We start from the raw sequence: 19,836 nt of genomic DNA on the forward strand, positions 1-19,836 counted from the left end.
GTCGTAAATACGAGCCAGTTGCTGAGTGTCCGAATTTGGCTCACGCGACCGTGGGGATGTTGCGACGGTCGTTAAATGTGAAAAACAGCCCCCGGTTCCCTTTTTTTTCAGCGCCGTCGTAACCGTCACTCAGTGAACTTTGTGGCAAGCCGGGGACTTAACCGGTAATGCAACTAAGCTCTACCCGCGATCGGAAAGAAATCATAAACTTTTATTCCCACCCAATCGTTCGCGTCAGAGACGCCAAAAATACACAATGGCCGATTTATGGCAGAAGGTCATAAATATGTGACGCCATTTGCAGAAGAGATGTTTGAATTTGAGAGGCGGGATTATTAAGGGATCTTACTGGGAGGGCTTTCCTTAAACTACAACATTCATTCATTCATTCATTCAAAAATTCATTTCTTTTACATTTCCTGTTTCTATTTATTTAAAAATTCGTTTATTTTACCTTTCCTGTTTCTGTTTGGTTTTTTATTCAAAAATTCATTTATTTTACATTTCCTGTTTCTGTCTGTCCATCTGTCTGTCTGTCTATCTATATCTCTCATTTATAAATTCATTCATAAATCCATTTATTTTACATTTCCTGTTTGTTTATTTAAAAATTTATTTATTTTACATTCTATCTATCTATCTATCTATCTATCTATCTGTCTGTCTATTTATAAATTCATTCATATTTATTTTACATTTCCTGTTTGTTTATTTAAAAATTCATTTCTTTTACATTTCATCTATCTATCTATCAATTCATTCATAAATTCATTTATTTTACATTTCCTGTTTGTTTTTTATTTAAAAATTCATTTCTTTTACATTTCCTGTATCTATTTATAAATTCATTCTTATTCATTTTACATTTCCTGTTTGTTTATTTAAAAATTCATTTCTTTTACATTTCCTCTATCTATCTATTTATCTATCTATCTATCTATCTATCTATCTATCCACTACCATCCATTTATAAACATTCATAAATTCATTTCTTTTACATTTCCTGTTTGTTTATTTAAAAATCCATTTCTTTTACATTTCATCTATCTATCTATCTATCTATCTATCTATCTATCATCCATCTATTTATAAATTCATTCATAAATTCATTTATTTTACATTTCCTGTTTGTTTATTTAAAAATTCATTTCTTTTACATTTCCTCTATCTATCTATCTATCTATCTATCTATCTATCTATCTATCTATCTATCTATCTATCTATCTATCTATCTATCCACTACCATCCATCTATCTATCTATTTATAAATTCATTCATACATTCATTTCTTTTACCTTTCCTGTTTCTGAAGCCGCCCCCTCTTCGCCCGAGACGGAGGGAGGGAGGGAGGAATCAAATTCTCACGCAAACTTTTCTTGCCTGATTTTTTTTGGGGGGGGGGGGAGACCCGTTTTGCAATCCGGGGTGCTGAAAAACTCCAGCCGCCAACCCGCAGGTTTCACACGACTAACTCGCGGGCCCTCTGTTTGCTTACGAGCAAAAGATGGATGGACTCGCATTGCCCCGTTGAATTGCTCCAGGAAAGCTTCCCACTCGCGGGCTGCGCTGCGCTCGGCTGGGTCCAGAGCCGCACCTGGAGAATCCAGGTGAGAGTGCCAACCTGCCCAGGTGAGGCAGGCGGGAGATTGGACGAGCTCGCCTTTATGACAAGGCCCCAGGGAAGGAACCTCGCGCGTCTGAACGTGCCCAGCGGCTCCCGGGCTCGCTTCCCTTGGGCTTCCCCCCTCGGACCGTTACGCCGCCGACTCCCTTCTCTACACGCATCCTAAGCGGCGTCTCTTTCCTTGCGTCCTCCTCCGCCCTCCAAGGTCATTCTGCACGTTCCACCAAAGCCCCCGCTTGCCCTTGGCTCTGCCCCCCCCAAAGGCCGGGACCCCCGACCCAACGCCGAGCCCGTTCACACGTGCACAACGCCCCGAGTCAGCCCGACTTGGCACCGTCGGCGCGCAAAACCCCCCACCCACCCACCCAGCCAGCCAGCCAACCGGGGAACAGAAGCAGGGTTTTTTTGTGGTGGGGGGGCACCACCCTCGAAAGGGGGGGGCTCCGAAGCAGTGGCACCTACCCTCCTCCTTCTGCCCAGCCCCATCCTCAGCAGCGGCCGGCCGGCGACAGTCGCCCACTCTTAGCAACTGGCGCTGGCAACTACACAAAAAGCGTTTGCGAGCGACACACCCCGTGTCCGCCCTTTCCCCTCCCTACTTTTCGTAGGGAAGGGTTGAGTTCACAGGGAGGAGCGCCGGCCAGGATAAGCGCGGAGTCGGCGGGGCAGGGGGGGATAAGGGAGAGGAAGCCGCCAGGAAGAGACACGCAATAGCAAAAGTATCTGCGGATTGTGGGTCATAGAATCATACAATAGAATAGAGCTGGAAGGGACCTTGGAGGTCTTCTAGTCCAGCCCACCCGCCCTGCTGCTCGACCAGGAGAACCTAGGCCGTCTCAGACCAGTGACTGTCCAGTCTCTTCTTAAAAACCTCCAGTGATGGAGCGCCCACGATTTCTGGTGGCAAGCAGTTCCACTGGTTCATTGTCCTTAAGTTTCTCCTTAATTCCAGGTGGCTTCTCTCTTTGGTCAGTTCCCAACCACTGTTTCCCGTCCTGCCCTCTGCTGCTTTGGAGAATAACGTGACTCCCCTCCTCTTTGGGGCAGCCCCCCAAATACTGGAATACCGCTATCATGTCTCCCGTTTTTTCTTTTCTTTAGACTGGCCAGACCCGAGTCCCGCAGCTGTTCTTCACATGTTTTAGTCTCCAGGCCTTGGATCATCTTAGTAAGTTGCTGTTCTCTGGATCACGTCCTTTAGGTCAGAAGCCCCACCCCCACTTTTTTTTATTTCCTCCTGGCCCCAGATTCTGGGTGAGACCTGGGAATAGAATAGAATAAGATATAAGAATAGAATAGAATAGAATAGAATAGAATAGAATAGAATAGAATAGAATAGAATAGAATAGAATAGAATAGAATAGAATAAGAAATAAGAATAGAATAGAATAGAATAGAATAGAATAGAATAGAATAGAATAGAATAGAATAGAATAAGAAATAAGAATAGAATAGAATAGAATAGAATAGAATAGAATAGAATAGAATAGAATAAGAAATAAGAATAGAATAGAATAGAATAGAATAGAATAAGAAATAAGAATAGAATAAGAAATAAGAATAGAATAGAATAGAATAGAATAGAATAGAATAGAATAGAATAGAATAATAATATAGAGTAGAATAGAATAGAGGAATATAGAAATAGAATAGGATAGGATAGGATAGGATAGGATAGACCAGTGGTTCTCAACCTTTTTAATGCCGCGACCCCCAATCGGTCGTAAGTCGAGGACTACTCAACCGGTCGTAAGTCGAGGACTACTCAACTGGTGCAGCACCGTTTGCAGAATGGGACTTTGGCGGGCTCAGCAGGGCAGAGACAGCCTGGACAATTCCTATTGGCTTTTGAAAGCCAATAGAATTAGACTCTATTCAAGAGAGTCTATTCTATTGGCTTTCAAAGCCAATAGAATAAAAGGGAGTAGCACAGCTAAGGAAAAGGGGGAAAAAATGGTGGACTGTGTTGTTTGGCGACCCCCGTGAAATGGTCGCTCGACCCCAAATGGGGTCCCGACCCACAGGTGGAGAACCACTGGAATAGAAGAATAGAATAGAATAGAATAAGAAATAAGAATAGAATAGAATAGAATAGAATAGAATAATATAGAGTAGAATAGAATAGAGGAATATAGAAATAGAATAGAATAACAATATAGAATAGAATATAGGCATATAGAATAGAACAGAACAGAATAGAATAGGAATAACAGAGCTGGAAGGGACCTTGGAGGTCATCTAGTCCAGCCCCCTGCTCAAGCAGGAAACCCTACACCATTTCCAGCCTCTTCTTAAAAACTTCCAGTGTTGGAGCATTCACAACTTCTGGAGGCAAGTTATTAACAGGCGGGGTTCGTTTCCATGGCATTTTCATTCATTTATTTATTTTTTAACTGTAATTGGAGAAACGAGCCCCTCAAAGCAAGACTCCCCACGGAAGGAACTGGACTGAAACAAACAGATATTTTGCACGAATGGGTGCGTGTGTCATACAGGAAGAACTGTGCTGCCAGCCTCCCACATTTGCACAAACGTAGTTTGTGCGTGCGTGCGTTTGTGAACGTGTGTGAGTGACGGGGGGGGGGGGAATGGGAGTATTCTGCTGTCAGCCTCGCTTATTGACCTCAACGTAGTTCGTGTGTTATATGTGCGTTTGTGTCTTTTTGTGCCGTCAGAGTCCCTCTGGTTTAGGGTTTCCTGGCTGAAAGTATTGTGTGTCCGTGTGTGTATGTTTGTCTCTTTTTGTGCGCCTCTGAAATATTTGAGCCTGTCTGCTTGAAACAGGAAATTCGCCTCTTTGCATAAATGTACTGCGTCCGTTCGTGTGTGTGTGTGTGTGTGTGTGTGTGTGTGTGTGTTTTTCTGGGTTTGTTGTGTGCGCGTGTGTCTTTTCCCGCTGCCCAACGTCTCCGCCTGCTTCGGCACTAAGCAAGGAAATTCGCTGGGGAAGACCTCTTTTTTTTTTTTTTTTCCCTCCGTCCCTGTTGCATTTCTGCCTGGGTCCAGGCTCCTGGGAGCAACTCAAGAGAGTTTAAATACGGGGGGGGAGAGATGGGGGGGAGAGAGACCCCGGAAATGGGGCGAGGGAGGGATGGCGTGCGCCCCCCTCCCCAGGAAACTTCGCAAGACTTCTCGCAATAGAAAAAGGGAGCTGGCCAGCAAAGCGCTGCAAACGGCCAATTTTGACTTTTTCCCCCTCCTTTTTAAAGACTTTCCTCGCAAGCCTCAGGCGTGGGAAGGCTTGAGTATTTGGGGGGGGGTCAGCGGGTGGGGGGGGGTGAGGAGGCGGAGTCTCCTTCCCAAATTCAGCGCTGCCCACCCCTCCACCCCCGCATTTTCCCGGACTTGCAGCCCCCAAGTCCTTATTAGGGAATAAACTCAAAAGCCAGGAAGCTTTACTCGGAAACAGCTATCTTAGGAATGAAGAGCTGTCCCTTTAAGGCATGGCCTTCTGGGTAATGTAGTTTTGAAGTGACCTGGTCTCACATCTGGGTTTCGGATTGGCCACTGGAGGGAGGGGCTTCGGATTAATTGCGGGAGTTCCTGGCTACGTGCCAGCCAGCGAGGGTCTTTGTGGATTCCAGCCACGAGGACTTTTTGTTCCGTTCGCACGGAAGAAACTCGGTTCTTTTCAACTACGTGTTGGGTCCAGATTGTGCAAGCAACGCCAGGAGAATCTCTTCAGTAGCTGTGAGTTGATGTTTAGAGAACGCCTGACGAATTGAACTAACCTGCGTGAAACTTTTCCGTGGAGTTTCTCTGCCTGTTATCAAGCGATAGCCAGCAACAACCCCCCCCCCTTGCTTGATACAGGATAGTAAAAAGAGATAAGGTCTGAATCCTATCTACCTGGCTAAAATAATAATAATAATAATTAATAATAATAAATAATAATAAATAATAATAATAATATCATTTGCCTGTAAGCAAAAACTAGTGGGATCATAAAATAGAGAAAGTCATAGAACAGTGGTTCTCAACCTTTCTAATGCCGCGACCCCATAATACAGTTCCCCATGTTGTGGTGACCCCCAACCACTTATACATCACCGGGTGCCAGGGGCATGGCCAAAGAAAAGGGGGAAAAAATGGTGGACAGCCTTGTTTGGCGACCCCCATGAAATGGTCGTCCCGACCCACAGGTTGAGAACCACTGTCATAGAAAATGATAAAATTAAACTGCTCTGGGACTTCAGAAGTCAAACAGACAAGCACTTGCAACATAACACCCCAGACTTAACAATTGTCGATAAGAAAGACAAAAAGTCTGGATAGTGGACGTGGCAGTGCCTGGAGATAGCAGAATAGAAGAGAAAGAACTGGAGAAGATAACAAAATACAAAGACCTACAAATAGAATTAGAAAGACTGTGGCAAAAGCAAGCAAGGGTAGTACCAATAGTCATAGGCTCCTTGGGTGAAATCCCAAAACAACTGGAGCACCACTTGAACACCATTGGCATTGACAATTTCGCTATTAGTCAATTGCAAAAGGCGGCCTTACTAGGAACTGCTTCCATCCTGCGACGATATCTGTAATACCATCAAACATCCACATCTGCCTATCCCAGGTCCTGGGTAAGGACTCGATAGGTAGACAAAATGCTAAATCCAGTCTGAACATCTGGCTGACTGTGCGACGATCCATAATAATAATAATAATAATAAAATTGGATGGGACCTTGGAGGTCATCTAGTCCAATCCCCTGCTCAAGCAGGAAACCCTACACCATTTCGGACAAACTGCTATCCAGTCTCTTCTTAAAAACTTCCAGTGATGGAGAAGGGAGGGAGGGAGGAAGGAGGAAGGAAGGAAGGAAAAAAAGAATAACAATAACAGAGGGAGGGACCTTGGAGGTCATCTAGTCCAATCCCCTGCTCAGGCAGGAAACCCTACACCATTTCAGACAAATGGCTGTCCAGTCTCTTCTTAAAAACTTCCAGTGATGGAGGAGGGAGGGAAGGAGGAAGGAAGGAAGGAAGGAAGGAAGGAAGGAAGGAAGGAAGGAAGGAAAAAAGAATAACATAGTAACAGATGGAAGGGACCCTGCAGGTCATCTAGTCCAACCCCCTGCTCAGGCTGGAAACCCTATACCAGAGGTAGGCAACCTTGGCTCCTTTGTGACTTGTGAACCTCAATTCATAAAAGCCAAGGTTGCCTACACCTGCCCTATAACATTTCAGACAAATGGCTGTCCAGTCTCTTCTTAAAAACCTCCAGTGTTGGAGCATTCACCGCTTCTGGAGGCAAGGAGTTCCACAGGTTAATTGTTCTAACTGTCAGAAATTTTCTCCTTAGTTCCAGGTTGCTTCTCTCTTTGATGAGTTTCCATCCGTTGCTTCTTGTCCTGCCTTCAGCTGCTTTGGAGAATAGCTTGACTCCCTCTTCTTTGGGGCAGCCCCTGAGATATTGGAACGCGGCTATCATGTCCCCCCTCATCCTTCTTTTCATTAAACTGGACATACCCAATTCCAGCAACCGTTCCTTATATGTTTTAGCCCCCAGTCCCCTAATCATCTTTGTTGCTCTTCTCTGTACTCTTTCTAGAATCTCAACCTCTTTTTTACATCGTGGTGTCCAAAACTGGATGCAGTATTCCAAGTGTGGCCTTACCAAGTCCTTGTAAAGTGGTATTAACCCTTCATGTGATCTTGATTCTGTCCCTCTGTTAATGCAGCCTAACACTGTGTTGGCTTTTTTGGCAGCTGCAGCACGCGGCCGGCTCCTATTGAAGTGACTGTCTACTAAGACTCCGAGATCCCTCTCACAGTTGCTACCATTGAGCAAGGTCCCACCTTGTAAAGAGACAATTTAAAAACGGAGAAAAGATGCAGATGCGTGTTCGAATCCTGTGGCCTGCCTAAAGAAAGGAAAAGACTCTTTTGCTAAGACACGGCGGATAAAGCCAGCTAGTCAGCTCACTCTGAATGTGAAAAGTTCAGAGCCCCTGCAGATGTTTCTTCCCGCAAGATAAAATAATAACCAGCCTACATTGATCCACAACCACCATTCAGCCCCCCTCTTGATTCTTGCTTAAAGGAACTAACGAAGCCAACCCCCCCCCTTTAGAATTGCAAACGCCCACAGTCCAAGTTGGGATCTTAATTTCGGGTGATCAAACCCTTAAAGAGATTCCAGAATCGGACGGCCAGCCTTGCAACTCTCATCAAAGGGAAGTCAGCAGCCAGTTTATCCTAGTGGTCTAGGCGCAGCGCCCTCTGGTGATCAATCTCCAAACAACAGGCCTGTGTTCCTGTGTACAGCGCACCCTAGTGGTTTATACGCAGCGCCCTCTGGTGGCCAATCTCCAAACAACAGGCCTGTGTTCAAGCTATCTGTGTACAGCGCACCTTAGTGGTCTAGGCGCAGTGCCCTCTGGTGGCCAATCAGCAAACAACAGGCCTGTGTTCAAGCTATCTGTACAGTGCACTCTAGTGGTCTAGGTGCAGCGCCCTCTGGTGGCCAATCTTCAAACAACAGGCCTGTGTTCAAGCTGTGTACAGCGCACCCTAGTGGTCTGGGCGCAGTGCCCTTTGGTGGCCAATCAGCAAACACCAGGCCTGTGTTCAAGCTATCTGTGTACAGCGCACTCTACAATATCTACACAGCATCTATGGATCCCCCAACACCCTTGAGCAGAAGGAGAGACGGGTCACCTTGGAGAGGAAATTTAGATTTGGCATCCAGGTGTGTGCACCAATTCTCTGACAAGCTGGGGAAGGAATATATATTATGGAAGCGATTTTTCGGGAATGCCATTCGCAACGAAGGGTTGGAGCCCGCCGAAGAGCTCGGGCTTATGATAGCATGGCTGGGACTAGAATCTGCAGAAGTAGTAAAGGACATCTACTCGTCCCACCTGGGTAACCCAGACACCGCCCTCAAGGAAGCGTGGGATATGCTGGATCGACACTATGGGGCACCTATGTTGATGGAGTCGTCCTTCTTGGATCCTATCTACGAATTCCCTGACATCCGTCTCAGAGAACCTCGCAAACTGCTATCATTCGAAAGCTACCGCGGAAGTTAGCTGAAGAATGGATCCACTTATCTCAAGATTACGAGACAAAGAATCAAGATGGGGTTCCCCCCTTTGCTGTCCTTGAAGAATTTGTGGCCCGCCAGGCCGAGCTGTACAATAACCCTGAATACATCAACATCAGAGAAGGAGAGTTCCCTGCAGCCAAAAAGGCCAGTCAGAACTCCGGCGCGAGCAAGGGTCTGTTCCAAAGTGCAAAGGGGAAAACCCTTGCATCCGTGCGGAAGACAGTGGCTGCTCCTTTGCCCACGAAGAATTCAGACGAGCGATTGTGGAAGAAAGCTCCAGCTAAACCTCTGCCAATAAAGGAAGGCCCAGTCTGTCCGTTCCACAAGTCCTCACATTCCCTGAACAAGTGCCGAGCGTTCGGAAAGAAGCCCCTGGACGAACGCAAGGCTTTGCTCAAGGAGTACAAGGTCTGCTACAAGTGCGGTGAGTCTACGCAACACGTGGCCAAAGCTTGCGCGGCTCAGGTGAAGTGTCCCCTATGCAAGAGCGACAAGCACCCGGGAGCCCTGCATCCAGACTCTGAGCAGCTACAACCAGCGACTTCTACTCCTCCTTCCAGCGAGGAGCCTCAGCGTGGCTCCAAAGGGCACCCAGAGTTGATCGCGATGGTCAATTGCACGTCAATATGTGATGACTCACCACCCCGTCGTTCATGCACCCACATACCAGTTAAACGCAGTCAGATCGCAACGCCGGACTGTCCCAGCGACTTCCAGCTACAACCAGCGACTTCTACTCCTCCTTCGACCGAGGAACCTCAGCGTGGCTCCAAAGGGCACCCAGAGTTGATTGCGAGAATCAATTGCCTGGTAGCATATGGTGCCTCAATACCTCCTCCTTCATTCAGCCCGACCTGCTTAGCTAAAGTCTACCCCGCCGGGCGCCCAGAAGAAGCCGTGAAGGTGTACGTATCGGTGGCTCCACTAAGCACTCATTCAATAGCCAGGTCAGCGGTCTTCGACCTCTTTGATGTCCCAAGTGAAGAGATGCCTTACACATTATTAACGTACACTGGGTCCCTGCGCACGGTGGGGAGGGTCATCGCTGGACTCTGCATCGAGTCATTGGATGGCAGTTCGCGGTTCCCACTGCCGCCATTGCTCGAATGGGACAACATACCAATTGATCACAGTCAGATTGGAACGCGAGAAACAGCAAGGGCCATACCTCACCTGAGGCACATGGCGGATCTCTTTCCTCCCCTGGATCCTGAAGCCGAAATCCTACTTCTGTTGGGACAAGACGCCCCTCTGCTCCTTGGTTGTGAGAGAAGGATCAGAGGCCCACCAGACACCCCAGTTGCCCTCAAGACGGAACTCGGATGGGTCCTCGTAGGAACGGTCAGTGTCCCATCGGCTGCAAGCTCCGACCAGGCGAACGTCCCAGCAACTTCCATTCTTCGTAATGGGAGAGCGTCCCCCTTGAAACCATGCCAAAGAACACTTTACGCTTTCGAACATTAAGCCTCAACTAAAAGAGCCCCAAACATCAAGCACCCTGTCATCCTTCCCGCTCGTCAACATGTCACGAGCCTGCTGGTCCAACACTACCACGAAACCGCCCACCATCAAGGTCGGCACTTCGCAGAAGGTACCATCAGAAGCTGCAGGACTCTGGATCGTGGGAGGCCAAAGGTGCGTCGCTACTGTCTTGTACAGGTGCCTGTGTTGTCGCAAACAACGGGGCGCGACACAACACCAGTTGATGGTTGACCTGCCACCCAAGTGCCTTAGTCCCAGACCGCTATTTACCAACATGGGCCTAGACGTCTTTGGCCCGTGGTCCGTGACTGTTCATCAGACCAGAGGTGGTCAAGTCAACAGCAAACGCTGGACCGTCCTCTTCACACGTCTTAGCATCTGATCCGTTCACATCGAAGTCATCAAATCCATGGACACTTCTTACTTCATCAATGCCCTAAGGAGGTTCCAAACCTACAGAGGTCCAGTTAAGGCTTTTAGATAAGTGGTTCTCCACCTGTGGGTCAGGACCCCATTTGGGGTCGAACGACCATTTCACGGGGGTCGCCAAACAACGCAGTCCCCACCATTTTTTCCCCCCTTTTCCTCAGCTGCGCTACTCCCTTTTATTCTATTGGCTTTTGAAAGCCAATAGAAGAGACTCTCTTGAATAGAGTCTAATTCTATTGGCTTTCCAAAGCCAATAGGAATTGTCCAGGCTGTCTCTGCCCTGCTGAGCCCGCCAAAAGTCCCATTCTGCAAACGGTGCTGCACCAGTTGAGTAGTCCTTGACTTACGACCAGTTGGGGGTCGCGGCATTAAAAAGGTTGAGAACCACTGTTTTAGATCTAGCCGCGGGACTAACTTTGTCGCAGCCTGCAAGGAACTACAAATTGACAAAGGCACTCGCCACGATTCACCAAATGACGAATACCTAAAGGCCCGAACTGTGTATGGACATTTAATCCTCCCCACGCATCCCACATGGGAGGAGCGTGGGAATGCATGATTGGCGTAGCCCGCAAAATCCTGGACTCCATATTGACAAAGACACCCACGCTGACGCAGGAGATCCTCACCATCCTCGTGGCAGAAGTGGCAGCTATCATCAACGCTCGACTTTTGATTCCAGTTTCCACGGATCCTGAAAATCCAGCTATCCTCATTGCGGCCGCCTTGCTGACCCAGAAGACAGGCAACTGGCCGGCACCACTAGGGAACTTTGTTCCCAAAGACACGTACAAACAACAATGGAGACAAATTCAACTGCTGGCCAACGCTTTCTGGAAGCGCTGGAAGCAAGAATACTTGTCTACCCTACAAGATCGCCGCAGATGGAAGATCTACCCTTGAAGGAGACGTTGTCTTGTTGAGAGACAAGGACGCCCACACCAGAACACTTGGCCTATAGGGCTTGTGCACCAAGTTCTACCCAGCTCCGATGGACTTCTTCGCCAAGTTGAAGTCCAGACCGCGAAGCCACTAGAGTCATGTCGTGACTCACAGACTCTCGTTTACACCAGGCCAATCACCGACCTGGTACTGCTGCGGAAGAAGACCGAACACGAAGATTGAACCTCGAGTTATGCATGTTTTGTATTTACCTCATAATCGCATTGTGTTGATGCTATGTTTTTGCTTATTTTAGTTAGTAGTTAGTTAATAGTGGAAATTTTATAAGTCCAGGCAGGGAGTGTGCTGGTCTGAGTAAATAGCTATCTTAGGAATTAAGAACTGTCCCCTTAAGGCTTCTGGGTAATGTAGTTTTAAGTTACCTGGACATATCTGTGTTTCTGATTGGCCACTGGGGGGGGGACTTCTGATTAGTTACGGGATTTCCTGGCTACGTGCCAGCCAGCAAGGTCTTTGTGAATTCCAGCCATGAGGATTTTTTGTTCCGTTCACATGGAAGAAACTCAACTCTTTTTATCTACGTGTTGGGTCCAGATTATGCAATCAACGCCAGAAGAATCTCTCCAGTAAATGATGTGAGTTGATGTTTAGAGAATGCCTGATGAATTAAAGTAATCTTCATAAAACCCTTTCCGTGGAGTTTATCTGCCTGTATCAAGCGATAGCCAGCAACAGCCTTGCTTGATACAGAGGCTCTGTTAATAATAATAATAATAATAATAATAATAATAATAATAATAATAATAATAATAGTGCAAAGAAGCTGAAGAAACAGTGGACCACTTGGTAAGCTGTTGCAAGAAGATTGCATAGACTGACTACAAGCAGCGGCATGACAAAGTAGCAACAATGGTGCATTGGAAGATCTGCAAGAAATATCATTTGCCTGCCAGCCAGAACTGGTGGGACCATAAAATAGAGAAAGTCATAGAAAATGATAAAATTAAACTGCTCTGGGACTTCAGAATTCAAACAGACAAGCACCTGCAACATAACACCCCAGACTTGACAATTGTCGATAAGAAAGACAAAAAAGTCTGGATAGTGGACGTGGCAGTGCCTGGAGACAGCAGAATAGAAGAGAAAGAACTGGAGAAGATAACAAAATACAAAGACCTACAAATAGAAATAGAAAGCCTGTGGCAAAAGCAAGCAAGGGTAGTACCAATAGTCATAGGCTCCTTGGGTGCAATCCCAAAACAACTGGAGCACCACTTGAACACCATCATCGGCATTGACAAATTCGCTATTAGTCAATTGCAAAAGGCAGCCTTGCTAGGAACTGCTTCCATCCTGCGACGATATCTGTAATACCCTCAAACATCCACATCTGCCTATCCCAGGTCCTGGGTAAGGACTCGATAGGGAGACAAAATGCCAAATCCAGTCTGAACATCTGGCTGACTGTGCGATGATCCATAATAATAATAATAATGATGATGATGATGATGATGTTGGAAGTGACCTTGGAGGTCATCTAGTCCAGGGCTTTTCACCCATTGCACCACTTTTAGGATATGGCAACATCCAAGGACTACCAGTCGCCTAGCAAGGTGTCAAAAACTTGATGACCAAAAAAAGGAAAAAAGTGATGAAGTACAGGTAGTCCCCGACTTACAACAGTGCGCTTAGTGACGGTTCGAAGTTACAATGGCACTGAAAAAAGTTCCCCCCAAGCCACAGCCGAGCAAGACACCTGCCTGCCCACCTGGCCATGCTCTTCCTCCTGTCCGAGGTTTTCATTGTTGTGAGCATTTCTGTTGAGGATTGGCAGCGGGGGGAGGGTGTGTCTGGTGTTTATCCCCTCCCCCGTCTGCTGGGTGGTTGCAGCAGGTTTTGCTCACTTCACATGACCCTGGGACACTGTGACCGTCATAAATATGAATCAGTTGCCAAGCATCTGAATGTAAATCACAAGACCCTGGAGAGGCTGCAACATTCCAGCTGATTGGCGCTTCTTCTGGGCTCAGCGGAACCGCCAGGATCAGTGCTGCTTTCCAGCTGATTGGTGCTTCTTCAGGGCTCAGCAGAAGCACCAGGATCAGCGCCGGGCTCCAGCTGGAGCCTGGCGCTGATCCTGGCGCCTCCGCTGAGCCCTGACAGCCCTGCAGCTCCAGTCGTCTCTCGCTCAGGCTTGTGCGGTGCTGCCACCAGTTCAGCTCATTCCCTTCCCTTGCTACCATTTTTCTAGGATGGTTGTGTACCACCTGCCAGGTGCCAATGGACCACAGGTGGTACCCGTAGCACTGGTTGAAAAGCCCTGATCTAGTCCAACCCCCTGCTCAGGCAGGAAACCCTGTACCATTTCAGACAAATGGCTGTCCAGTCTCTTCTTAAAAAGGAGGAGGAGGAATAACAGACTCGGAAGGGACCTTGGAGGTCATCTAGTCCAACCCCCAACTCAGGCAGGAAACCCTATGTACCATTTCAGACAAAGGGCTGTCCAGTCTCTTCTTCAAAACCTCCAGCGTTGCAGCATTGACAGCTTCTGGAGGCAAGGAGTTCCGCTGGTTAATTGCGCCAACTATCGTTACCTCGCGTGGCAATTCATTCCCCTTCAACCCAGGTTAACAGAAACACAATCACAACGTCACACAAGTTGACCGGACAAACGAAACCCCTTATGAGCCTGGTTCACACAACCTTCCGCTCTTCTCTGTCAAATTTCCCAGGTTTATTTTGCAAGTCCAGAAAATCTGGGGGAACTGCAGGTTGTCCTCAACGTACGACCGCCACAGAGCCCAACAATTCTGTTGTTCAGTGAGACATTTGTTGAGTGAGTTTGGCCCCAGTTTAAGACCTTCCTTGCCGCAGTGAATCCTCACAGTGGAATCGGATGGTCGCAAAACAGAGTTGTGTGACCCCCCTGGGGACAGTGTGACCGTCGTAAATACGAGTCAGTCGCCGAGCATCTGAATTTTGATCCCTTGACCGTGTGGAGGCTGCAACAGTGCAAAAATGTGTCCTAGGTCACTTTTTCCAGTGCCGTCGTACCTTGGAACGGTCACGAAATGAACTCTGTAAACTGAGGACTAGCTGCATGACTCTAATGCAGGAGCGGTGGTCAGCTAGGCCCAGCCGGCACAGGAATTCTGGGAGTTGAAGTCCACAAGTCCTAAAAGTTGGCGTGTTCTCTCGGGAACCACAGCTGTTCCTATTTCAGCAGTCTGGTTTGGGGTGCGGGCTGGGGAAGGCCCTCTGAGCATGCTCAGAGGGCGGTGCCTTTTCGTGACTCATTCTGCATTTTAGTCTATTTGAGGCAAGATCTCTAAGACGGCCTTTGCAGACCGGCCTGATCCCTCCCAAAGCGTGCCCAGGCAGAGATTAAAAAGTGTTTTTTACACACACCCCCCAAAGTATTCCAAATATGTTTGTTTCTCCTGGACAGCGATGACACATAAACACACACAGCTCCCACTGGGACCGCAAAGCAACCTCTCTCTCAAGGTCAGCCAAGGACACGGGAGGACTCTCTCGGTGTGTGTTTGTGTGTGTGCTCACGCGCGTGCGCTAGTGTGTATGCTAGGGACAACCCAGCTAAGTTGTGGGCAGATGCAGTTGTCGTGCTCAGATAAACACACACGCACACACACACACCCCCTCCGGAAAAAGAAATTTGAAACTCTGTCCCACCCAAATGGCAGTTCCTGGGAACCCGTGCTCCTTCCCAAGAAAAATAAACTGGCTTTTTGTTTGGTTTGTTTGATTTCTGGAAAAGAGATCCAGGTGGAGTTCGTTGGCCAGGATGGAGGAGATGTGGTGGTGGGCCAAGGGGCTGGGATGGGGGGTCTCTAGGAGCGCCCCTGTTCCTCCCCCCCCCCAGCCCTTTGTTCCAAAGCAGAAGCTTTTGCGGGCTCCCAAGAAAGGAAATAGACGGTGGGGAGGGAGGGAGGAAGGAAGGAAGGGAGGGAGGGAGGGAGGAAGGAAGGAAGGAAGGAAAAGAGACGGAGGGAGAAATGAAGGGAAGGGAAAATTGAAAAAAGAAAGAAAAAGTATGAGAAAAAGGGAGGGAGGGAGGGAGGAAGGAAGGAAGGAAAAGACGGAGGGAGGGAGAAATGAAGGGAAGGGAAGATTGAAAAAAGAAAAAGTATAAAAAGGGAGGGAGGGAGGAAGGAAGGAAAAGAGACGGAGGGAGGGAGAAATGAAGGGAAGGGAAGACTGAAAAAAGAAAGAAAAAGTATAAGAAAGAGGGAGGGAGGAATAAAGGAAGGAAAAGAGACGTAGGGAGGGAGAAATGAAGGGAAAGGAAGATTGAAAAAAGAAAGAAAAAGTAAGAAAAATGGAGGGAGGGAAGAAGAAAGGAAGGAAGGAAAAGAGATGGAGGGAGGGAGAAATGAAGGGAAGGGAAGATTGAAGAAAGATAGAAAAAGTATAAAAAGGGAGGGAGGGAGGCAAGAAAAGAGATGGAGGGAGGGAGAAATGGAAGATTGAAAAAAGAAAGAAAAAGTATAAGAAAAATGGAGGGAGGGAGGAAGGAAGGAAAAGAGACAGGGAGGGAGGGAGAAATGAAGGAAAGGAAAGAATGAAAAAAGAAAAAGTATAAGAAAAAGGGAGAGAGGGAGGGAGGAAGAAAGGAAAAGAGAGGGAGGCAGAAATGAAGGGAAGATTGAAAAGAAGAAAGAAAAAGGAGAAAAGGGGAGGGAGGGAGGAAGGAAGGGAAGAAAGAAAACATGAGTGGGAGAGGGAAGGAAGACCCACCCACCCACCCCAGTCAGGCAACCTCAGATTCCCTGGCCAGTGTTCCCAAGGGGGGGGAGGCCTGAAACCGCCAAGACCCATTTTTAGAAACCGACTTCAGTCCGACCTCAAGGAACGATCTCCGAAGGTGACATGAGCACGTGGCCCTGAGCACGGAGAGTCACATGGGGGGGACCCATTAAAATGCAAGACACTTTTACACACAACACACACACACACACACACACACACACACACACACACACACACACACACGGAAAAGCTGCCCATCAACCTTGCTTTCATTGGGGACCCCTCTGCACTGGCCACCAAATCTATTGCTTATTGTATGTATGTATGTATGTATGTGTGTGTGTATGTATGTATGTATTTAGGCCAAAGCAATTCAAAATTAAAAGAGTTCAAAAGGAAAATGCTGCTAAAAACTGGGAAATAAAAACAATCTTTTCCATTTTTACAGATTTCGTTCGACCTGCCGTGTTTATTTGATCATTGAGGATTTCAAATGTTTTTTTTTAAAAAAAATATTTTTATGCCACTTTAAAGACTCGTCGACTTCAACTCCCAGAATTCCTCAGTCAGCCCTGCTTCAAACTTGGCCACTTTAAAGACTCGTGGATTTCAACTCCCAGAATTCCTCAGTCAGCCCTGCTTCAAACTTGGCCACTTTAAAGACTCGTGGATTTCAACTCCCAGAATTCCTCAGCCAGCCCTGCTTCAAACTTGGCCACTTTAAACACTCGTGGACTTCAATTCCCAGAATTCCTCAGCCAGCCCTGCTTCAAACTTGGCCACTTTAAACACTCGTGGACTTCAATTCCCAGAATTCCTCAGCCAGCCCTGAGGGCTGGCTGAGGAATTCTGGGAGTTGAAGTCCACAAGTCAAAGGGGCGAAGTTTGAAGACCCCCTACTTTTACCTAATCAAAATTTAACAGTATTTCTGAAGGTTGATGCCTTTCAGCCGTGTGGACTACAACCCCCAGAATTCCCCAGCCAGCAAAGCCAGCCAATGGGGCAAAACTCACTTAGCGACCGAAATCTGGGCCTCCATTTTGGCTGTAAATCAAGAACTACCTTTACCAGCAAGCAAAGTTGAATATTTCAGGTTTTTTTTTTTTAAAGGATGGACACACAGAAAAAGAAGATATAAGGTGGATACCTGTCGGCTGGGGAATTCTGGGAGTTGAAGTCCAGACGACTTCAACTTCCCAAGGTCTAGCCACATTGATTGGCTAGCTATTTCAGAAGCCCTTGGCACTCATGGGGCAAAATCTCAGTATCACCACAACAAGGCAGTCCTCGGCTTACGGCCACAATGGAGCCCAACATTTACGTGGCAGAGTGAAACTTTGTTTTGTCCCGCTTTACGACTTTTCTTGCCACCGTTCTTAAGCGAATCATTGCAGGGTTAAAAGTGAGTAACCCGGCCGTTAAGTGGATCTGGCTTCCCCCCATTGACTTTGCTTGACAGAAGGTCGCAAAAGGGGATCTCGTGACCCCCCCGGGGACAGTGCGACCGTCATAAATGTGAGTCAGGTTCTCCTGCTTGAGCAGGGGGCTGGACTAGAAGACCTCTAAGGTCCCTTCCAGCTTTCTATTCTATTCTATTCTATTCTATTCTATTCTATTCTATTCTATTCTATTTCTATATTTATTTCTACTCTATTTCTTATTCTATTCTATTCTATTCTATTCTATTCTATTTCTATATTTATTTCTACTCTATTTCTTATTCTATTCTATTCTATTCTACTCTATTCTATTCTATTCCATTCTATATTTTGTTATTCTATTCTATTCTATTCTATTTTTTCTATTCTATTGTATTGTATTCCATCCTCTATTCTATTCTATTCTATTCTATTCTATTTTATTCTATTCTATTCTATTCTATTCTATATTTTCTATTCTATTCTATTCTATATTTTCTATTCTATTCTATTCTATATTTTGTATTGTATTGTATTGTATTGTATTCTATTCTGCGATGCCAAGTGTCCAGATACTGATCACGTGACCATAGGGGAGACGCTGCAAGTGTGAAAAACGGTCCAAAATCACCTTTTCCAGCCCGGTTGTAACTTTGAACGTCACTAAACGAACTTTCTGTAAGAAAACGCTCCTTTACACACCGCTCCGCCATTACCAACCAGCGACGCCACAACAAATCAAACCATAAATGGATAAAAATGCCCTCTTTAACGGAGGGCAGCGTCGTCCCCGAATTCCATGAGATCTAGAAACACGCTGGATCGGATTTATCGATTCCCAGATATAAAGCTACTTTACGAGATTTCTCCCGGACGCCGGACCTCCCTTCCCCCCCCCCCCCCCCGCCTCCGACCAGCCAGCCTGGTTCCTCCCCACCCGCTCGTCCACTGTCAATCAAATCACATCAAAACCGTGACAGCCCATAAAACCTCGGATTAGAACAGGAGCTACGAAACTCGCCGTGCCGGATTTCTTGGGGAAAACGTCTCGCTGCTCAGTTTTATTTTATTTTATTTTAGTTTTCAACTGTCGGGCGGGGGGGGGGTTCACGTGCCCAGAGCATGCACGCATGCATGCACACGACCGGTTCTGGAAGGCTGACCTGTGTGTTTAAGGTGTGTGTGGGGGGGATGGGAGTCCAGCAAAGCCCTTTGCACGTGCTCAGGGGCACAGAAAACACCCCGAGAGACCCTTGGCGGGCCCCGCCCCTTGCCCGCAGCGCAAGGAAGCCGGAAGCCATTTGCAACAGAGCGCCCGCGGGCGCCGAAGCTTTCCCGAGGAAAACTGGGGTGGGGGATCGATGCAAGAGGCTGGGGAGATTAGACGACCCCCCTCCCGGCCTGGCAGAGTCTTCCTCTCGCCCTCCCCCGCCACAAATCACCTTCACCGCCTCTTCCTCCTCCTCCTCCTCTTCCTCCCTTCGGATCTGCTGGAAGCCGGCTGGCATCTTCCCTGCAAGGGGGGGGGGTCTTTTGAGGCTGGGGTCGCGGCCGTCGAGGAGTTTAGTCCCAAGGCTGGCGGGGGAAGTCCCAAGGAGTCCGGGCGAGGGGGCTGCCCGCGAGGCCAGGAGGCGCTTGGAAAGCAGCGAGCGGGGGGTCCCGCGCCCGGCTGGCGAGTCCCGGGCTGCGGCCAGGGCAGGGCAGGGCACCCTGGTGCCCCCGCCCTCGCTCGCTCATTGGGCCCGCCCCCCCGGGGGGGAGGGGGCAGAGGTTGAACTTGAGGGGGGCGAGCTCAGAGGGAGGCGGGGTGGCCGAGAGACACCCCTCCCCCCAATTAGTCCCGCGCGGGTCTCCTTGCGCTGGCCAACGGAGCGATCCTAAGCAAGAATTAGGATAATAAGTACTGTTGCGTTGCTGTCGATTTCGCGACCCCACACCTCGTCCACCAGGGAGCGGGGTCGCTCGAGCATCCCCCCCCCCACATTCCTGAGCCTTATTTATTTATTTATTTATGAGACTTATATACCACTTTAAGTGCAAGCACTCTCTAAGCGGTGTACACAGTAAGCAATGTATAGATAGATAGATAGATAGATAGATAGATAGATAGATAGATAGATAGATAGATAGATAGATAGATAGATAGATAGATGGATAGATAG

The 19,836-nt window shown here is 47.7% G+C and overlaps 2 protein-coding genes across 3 annotated transcripts in view; one reads left to right on the plus strand and one right to left on the minus strand.

The window, feature by feature from the left end:
- SLC2A4 (solute carrier family 2 member 4) overlaps positions 1-19,334 on the minus strand; it is a 38,699-nt gene extending 19,365 nt beyond the window's left edge. The window contains exon 1 of one of the 2 annotated variants that reach the window (XM_039337905.1): positions 19,117-19,334. In XM_039337905.1, the coding sequence (XP_039193839.1) occupies positions 19,117-19,182 (66 nt within the window). In that variant the 5' untranslated portion in view covers positions 19,183-19,334. Of the gene's footprint in view, positions 1-2,086; positions 2,208-19,116 lie in introns of those variants that run through there. The other variant, XM_039337906.1, reaches the window with a different exon arrangement.
- On the plus strand, positions 4,985-10,709 carry LOC120305702. Its single transcript, XM_039337912.1, has 2 exons — positions 4,985-5,314; positions 7,330-10,709. The coding sequence occupies exon 2, from the start codon at positions 9,278-9,280 to the stop codon at positions 10,133-10,135; it is 858 nt and encodes a 285-aa protein (XP_039193846.1). The 5' UTR covers positions 4,985-5,314; positions 7,330-9,277; the 3' UTR covers positions 10,136-10,709.
- Positions 19,335-19,836: the final 502 nt, after the last annotated feature.

The sequence above is a fragment of the Crotalus tigris genome, unplaced genomic scaffold (assembly GCF_016545835.1).
Source record: "Crotalus tigris isolate CLP2741 ecotype Arizona unplaced genomic scaffold, ASM1654583v1 scf7180000017690.20705106771:4171800, whole genome shotgun sequence".
NCBI lineage: Eukaryota > Metazoa > Chordata > Lepidosauria > Squamata > Viperidae > Crotalus > Crotalus tigris.